Below are 7472 nucleotides of genomic sequence, written 5' to 3' on the forward strand. Positions count from 1 at the left end.
AAATATATTTTCTTAAATAATAAATTAGTATTTAAAATTTGTAAGTTAAAGATCTTTTATGTTATTTCTAAATAATTAAATTTTACCACAACTCAATTACAAAATTATTCATATTAACATTAAAACTTAAATACCTTGATTCTCATTTTTAAACTTAGATACAAAAACTAATGATGGGAAAATTAAGTAAAATTCTAGATAAGTTGGGTTGAGATCCCTTTGTTTTGGGTGAGCTTCATGGGTTGTATTCGGGCTACTTCATGGGTCAAAATGGGCTATAAAAAATGATGAGTTAACTTGGTGTCACGACCCAAACCGATGGGGAGACGGGCACCCGGTACCTTACTCAACCGAGTACCAACGTAACGTATCTTTTCATATCATACTATCATAGATAAGTTAGATGGAAAGGCTGTCGTGAGATAACAAGAATAAAACATGAGGGAGTACTTGACATAGGACGACCCAATATGATATACTGACTTATATATATGACGTATGGGCCTATAAGGCCGGCATGATCCTTTATATACTCATAACATAGGCCGACAAGGCCATACAAGTATCCGTATACATGACATCTGTCTACAAGCCTCTAAGAGTACATAATATCATAAAGGTCGGGACAGGGCCCCTCCATACCAATCAATATATGTACGAATCATACTTACCAAAGAAGCAACTCCGGAGCAAATGGAGCGCACCAACACCTTCCGCTGAGCTGATAGCCTACTTGATGGACTCTCAACCTGTCTATCGGGACCTGCGGACATGAAACGCAGCGTCCCCAGGAAAAAGGGACGTCAGTACAAATAATATATTGAGTATGTAAGGAATGAAAATCAGTAAATAATAGAGATGAGAGAAACATGGAGTAAAAGACTCAACATGTAAGTCTGAATAGCTTTGTGAATCATTTAATCTTCATAATGTCATGCATATGCATATAAATGGCGTATCATGCATAGGTATATGCGTTCATAACATCATTAAGCCTCTAAGGGCGTTCCATCATATCATCTCGGTCACTGTGGGAAAGTAAAAATACAACACAAGGGAAAATGAGCAAGTGAGTGTCTTACCTGGTGGACTGTGTCATAGTAAAAGTCATTTAGCATGATTGTCACATGTTCTTGTCGTCCTCTTAACTTCCAAAACTATTTGCCCCTAGTTTCACTTAATTCAGGCTTTAAAATGATCTCAAAATATCTAAATCTTTACTTATTTCCTCAAATGCCTCTATCATCGTCAAAAGTTGTTTCATTATTCCATGATTAGTAAATTCTAAGACCGGACTAAAAATTCCCATGCACGTCATGTCACTTGAATCAACACGAAAAGAACTATAAAAGAAAAGAAAACTAAACAAAAACGACTAAAAATAACATGAGATTGAATTAAATAGATAATAAAAGAGTTTGAACAACAAAACAAGTAAAATAAAAATCTGGGTTACAACCCTAGAACAATCGGATGGCACTAAGCGAGTTAATTAGACTAAATGAACTAGGTAAAAAAAAACGGATAGAAGGTTTCGAGTCACAAGACAATATCCGAATTACAACCCTGAAATAACCCGGATAACAGAAATGACAACAAAATAAACTACCAAGACTCTTTCCTGACTAGCCAGGAAATGATTGTCTTTCCAATTACCAAGCTCGACATCTTAGCCACTGAGTTGCACATCGACACTACTAGGACCTTCATAGGTCTCAATCACATTGACCTAAGCAAATGCTTTTGGGTCCCTTTTACCAACTCGTTCTTAAGATAAACTTCTAGAACCGAGACTGATAGCACTGAAAACTTCGCGACAAGTAGCTTGCAAAGGAACTTGGAAGAGCTCTCATATCCATTTTCAACACAAACCATGCCCTCCATATACGTCTCATCATGAACAAGCAATGGCCTTTGGCTAGTATCTGTTGCATCTGGATTTTGCACGATAATGTCACCTGCATCAATAAGCTTCTGGACTGCTCTTTTCAAATGCCAACACTGCTCTCTATCATGCCTCGGGACATCAGGACAATACGCGCATCTCAAAGAATAATCAAGGTTCTTTGGAAGGGGTTCGGCATTTTTATCTGAATCGGCTTCAACATGTCCAATCGCCTCAACTTTTGGAATAAACTGGCATATGATTCTCCAATAGGAGTGAAAGACTTTTCTCTTTGCTGCTGCCTTTTCATTTGTACTCCGACCTCGGTTGGAACCTCTTGCGGGTAGGTTATTGATATGCTTGTGGAGGTGGTGCAAGTCATTGTTGGTCTTGAGGAGGTGGAGCATATGGCGGTGCATTCTGGATAGAGTACTCGGAATGTGAGATATGACTTTAGGGATTTTATGGGTTGGGGAGGATTATTTGGAGTGTGGATAACAATAGATTTACACAAGAATTAAATCTACTCATTGACTCCTCATTATTTTCTGACACACCAAATACCAAGTTATTCACTTCTTGAATCCCCAATCTGAATAAAACTCTGAATTTATTACTAGAATCAGTATCCAAAAAAGTTGTCTAGAACAGGAAAAAAACAGAAAAAAATAGAGCTGAGATACCATCACTTTGACTAGACTAATGAAATATATGTTTACATACGTAGAAAGTAACTGGAGAAAAATAAAGTCAGCAGAGAACTTGCCATTTATTTTTTCTCCTTCAGTATTAAAGTCGAAACACACCCAATTTACTACTACATAAATCCCAAATAAACCAAAAGAATACTAAAAATAAATATTAAAAAAAGTCCACCCTACCAGAAACAAGAAGATGAACACGCAGTAGTATAACAATTATTACTGGAATTGTGAAGTCGGCGAAAAACCCTTCTTCTTCTATAACCAAAGATGCCATATTTGAGCCTCAACCAAACCAATTTTCTGATTTTTCTTGCTGATTTGAGCTTTACCCATATCACCCTTTTCACTCTAAAGAATGAATTCTTCATCTTCTCAGTAACACTCTGCTTCCTGCTAAATTGATAGCTTCTCAAAAAAAGCTGCCTCTTTTCTAAGTCAGTGTACCCTGTTTCTGCCCCATAAGATATCTGTTTTACAGCCATATTGTCCATAGAATATATATATATATATAGATAGATATACTGATCTTCTGTATATATATGTTGAGAGAGAAATAGGAGTTTGCGGTGAGAGAAAGAATTAAGAAGGTAGTGATATAATGGTCGTGATATATATAGGTGGAGAGAGACGGTTAGTTGGAGTCTGAATGCTCTTTATATTTTAGGCCATGCTCTGTATTAATTAATTTAATGCCATCGTGGGGATGTGCCTAGATTTTAAATGTAATTGACTTTTTTATTTTCCTTTTTTCCCGTTCTTTCCTTTTTTTTTTTCCTTTTGCCATACGTGATTGAATTTTTGATAATGGACTTTTCTTTTTAAATAATAGTGGCATATTTTAAATCAGCTTAGAATCTCCACAACAATTATATTTGATATCTGCTTTAGCTCTTATTAAGTGTCTGATAATATTATTTATCAAAATTTAAACACCTTATGTTTTTCTATTAGAATTTGAACTATAGCCTAACATGATTTTCGTCCGTTTCATTGCCCTTTGGGTTATGCCTTAGGTGCTACACAAGGAAAATGTTGATCAAATTAGTCTTCTTTTTTCCTTTTTTTTATTTATTGTACTATATTTTTGCTCCTTATTTTTAAGTGGTCACGTGAATTTGTGGGTGTCGACGTGAGAAATTTGAGCAAGTTTTGGAGAGAGAGTCACGTGACTTGGAAGGGGTTGTTTTTGTTAGTTTTTGCATGCTTGGCAATTTGAGCAGTTTGGATCTGTTTTTTCTATTTGAGACGTGGGATAACTCACCCACGTTAGTTATTTTTTGACTTCTTAATTGTGCATTTTTTTTCCTTTTTGGTATTTTTTGAAAAAAACGTAAATTTTGAGTATATATTTTCCTTATTTTGATTTATTGCAAGAGTAATGAAAGCATGATAAGATCTTCTCCCATTTAATTTTCTTCATTCATCATTCATCCAAGCATGCAATTTGAGGATGGCACACGATTTTTCTAGCTAGTATTTGTATTTGTTAGACAATAAATGTTCAAGTCTTCCAAATTAAGTCTCTAATTTCTTTTTTATCTGATATTATATTTAAACTTTGACTTATATGGATAGATTCTTTATTTTTCGATATATGTACTAACAAATATGTCAGGTTATTGGGAGAAATTCAAAAATAGCGATGTGCACAAATAGCCACTAACAGCACTATCTTTATTTTAAAGCCAGTGTTTTAAATGTCTTTAGTTTTTAGCCACTGGTTTAATAAACTTATAGCTGACTGAACGAAAATACCCTTCTGCTATAACTTATACGGTAACATTAACGAGCAGCAGCAGCAGCAGCGCAGCAGCAACGCAGAACTTAAGTTTGACTTTCTGGTTAAAATTATGGACAGGAAGTCCTAACGTATAGTTCAAAGTTGAAAACTTAAGGACTCCTGTCCTTAACTTTGATTTCAAAGATTAAAAGTTAAGGACAGGAAGTCCTTAACTTATAGTTTCAAGTTTAAAACTTAAGGACTGTCTGTCCTTAACTTTGAGTTTTAAGTTCAAAAGTTAAGGACAACATGTTAAAAAATTACCAGTTAAATTGATCGATTTAGAGAAGATGACAGAGAAGATGAAGAAGGAGAAAGATTAACTGAAGCTCGTTTGCATGCGAGGATGATACAGTAGCAGAGAATACGCAAACTTGCCCCTCTCTCAAATTTCCCTCTTCTGAATGAAAAAACAAGGGTTTTGGGCCTTTTGGCATATGAAGGAAGGGTAAAACAGTCTTTTCCCTATTAGTAGTGGCTATTTTTGCTGAGCATTATAATTAGTGGATAAAAATTAAAGACACCCTTAATTAGTGGCTACTACACGCCATTTTTACCCAGATTTACGAGTGGTCATTCAAAAATAGCCACAGTTTCAAAAGTCATCGTAATTTAGCCACTCTTCATGTAAAGATAAATCTGAACGAAAACACTGTTCAAAATCCGGAAAAATACTCCAGCATAATTTACTAGAGTTCCAGCATAAGTATGCTGGAACTCCAGTATATTATACTGGACCGGTCTCTGTTGCAGCAAAATAGTGACTATTTTTCAATGATTTGACAAACGCTAGCTATTTTTGAACGACCAGTCCGAAAACTAGCTTGTCCGTGCTATTTTGACCATGTTATTTATTGCCAATAACTTGAAGTACTTGTGCCAGCAAATTAAGATCTCTCTTTGTATTATAATTATAATGTAAATCCAATAAAAAGAGTACATCGGCATCATATTCGCTTAAGTGTTGATATAAAAAATAAGGTACAATTAAAAAAAAAACAAATTAAATTTGGATGAAAGTTTACCCTAACTGTTTCCGCTAACAACCTTAAAGAATGAAACGGGAAATGAATTCTACTAGATTAGAAAAAAAATCGTAATTTTAATTTATGATACTGAGTTTTAATAGAGAACCAAATTCTATTTACAAAACTCAAGCATTACATGCAGAATTCCAGACATAAAACTCTCAAACTATATCAAATGCGATAACGTTTTACAAAGTTTATATCAAATAATTAGTCGCATTAAGTATAAACCAAACCATATAGTAATTTTGTCCTATAAATGTCTTTACCAAAAGTCAATATAAGAAGACGAATCTTAAAGAAGAATCAGAAACAAAGGGATTCCTTAAACCCACTGAACTCCTAAGTTAATTTCTTGCAAAAATAATCTAACATAAGATAAGGTGGCGCCACGAATGACTGTATCTTAATACGAATTACATAGAAATTCAAGAAAGACAGGTTGGAAAAATAAATTAAGTCAAATGTTAGCAATGAAAATAAATCAGAGAATTCAGATTTTATCACAATAGGTGTAACCAATCCCTTACATTTGTGTATGTCTTCCAATACAATGTACTTAAAGCAAACAAATTATTAACTTCTACACCAAGAATTGGAGGCGCCACTTGTCCTAAATTATTGGAGTATAGCTAAAGAGAGAAAAACTATCAAATAATGATTTATCTTCTATTAAATTAATTTCTAATTAATCTCCACCTTTATACTATAAACAAACCGGCATTTATCCATAATAATTGTTTTACTATATTAGCTACATGCTGTTCCGTTCTCAACTTCTAAGAATATGTTCTTCAATTATAAATTTACGTACTTTAATATTGATCACGCCCAACTATGCCTTATAAAAAGGACAATGCGGTCGCTGCAAATATAATCCGGTTTACAAGTCCGGAGTCGATATCCCACAGAGAGTTAACCTATCAGTTGCAACCTTCAGACCCACCAAGTCTTCAGAATCAGCTTCCCAAATATTTAAATTCTCAATTGAGTGTTCTTTACTAACTAACTTTCAAGTAACTACAATGCTATAACTAATAAAAAGGGTTGTAAACAATTATGAGAAAAAGCTAAGGCAATGATTTCCCCTATTGATGGAATCCCTTCTGTTTATGCTCATACAAATTCACCCACACACCTCTATCAATCATGAACACTAATCTTACCGCAAATCTCTCCCGAGTAATCACAGTAATCTACTATTGCACTCTTCCGAGATACACTAGCTTGCTTTATTTAGCACAATTCACTTTAGATTGCACCCAAGGCTTCGTTATTCCTAATCCCGCCTTTAAACCCGCAATTATAGATTCCTCTAATAATCTAGGAGTGGTGTTGTTCAACAAAACCCTAAATATGCACTCTTTTCCAAGTTATGCACACTAAATAGGCACAGCTAATTGAGGATCCTGTCAATTAACTACAACGAACACGAAGTTGAACAAATAAAGATTAAACTAGCAATGTGTATTCACATAAACAAGAAGTTCATCACCCAATAGGTTCCATCAAAGCCTTAGACAAGAAATTTAGCTACTCATAGTTATGGGAGAATAAACTAAACTTGAATTCATCATAAAATCAAAAGAAAAGAAGAAAGATGTTTAGAGTACTTTTTCACAATTGTTCTCCTTGCTAAGAAACCTAAAAAATCAATATATGCCTCTCTTGGGCGAAGTCTAGTGTTTAAAATAGGGTTTAGGTCTAAAAATCCCGTGTTTTACACTTTGGTCCCCGAAGTTTCTGTGTCCACCGCGGTTCTACCGCGATCGCGGTAGAACCGCGGTAAAATACCCTCGCGGATCTTCAATTGTTCAGAGACTACCTTCCACCGCGGTTTCACCGCGGTCGCGGTGGAACCGCGGTAGACCCTGTATCCGGGCAATTTGGCCTGTTTTGAATGGGTCACTTGGGAAATGCAACAATTAGCCTTTTTTTTCATCAATAGTTGACTCCAAACTGCTCCTTAGCCTTCCTTACACCTATATCACCTGCAAATCATGAAAAGTACCAATAAGAGCATTTTGTTGTCATTTTTCCACATTAAAGTTCACAAGAAGGTGGTTATTCGGTGC

General features: G+C 35.0%; 1 protein-coding gene across 1 annotated transcript; it reads right to left on the reverse strand.

Moving 5' to 3' along the window:
• Positions 1–2478: 2478 nt before the first annotated feature.
• On the reverse strand, positions 2479–3177 carry LOC109219312. The gene has a single exon (XM_019383749.1). The coding sequence runs from the start codon at positions 3078–3080 to the stop codon at positions 2763–2765; it is 318 nt and encodes a 105-aa protein (XP_019239294.1). The 5' UTR covers positions 3081–3177; the 3' UTR covers positions 2479–2762.
• Between the last annotated feature and the right edge of the window lie 4295 nt (positions 3178–7472).

This window comes from Nicotiana attenuata, unplaced genomic scaffold (genome assembly GCF_001879085.1).
Source record: "Nicotiana attenuata strain UT unplaced genomic scaffold, NIATTr2, whole genome shotgun sequence".
NCBI classification, from domain to species: Eukaryota; Viridiplantae; Streptophyta; class Magnoliopsida; order Solanales; family Solanaceae; genus Nicotiana; species Nicotiana attenuata.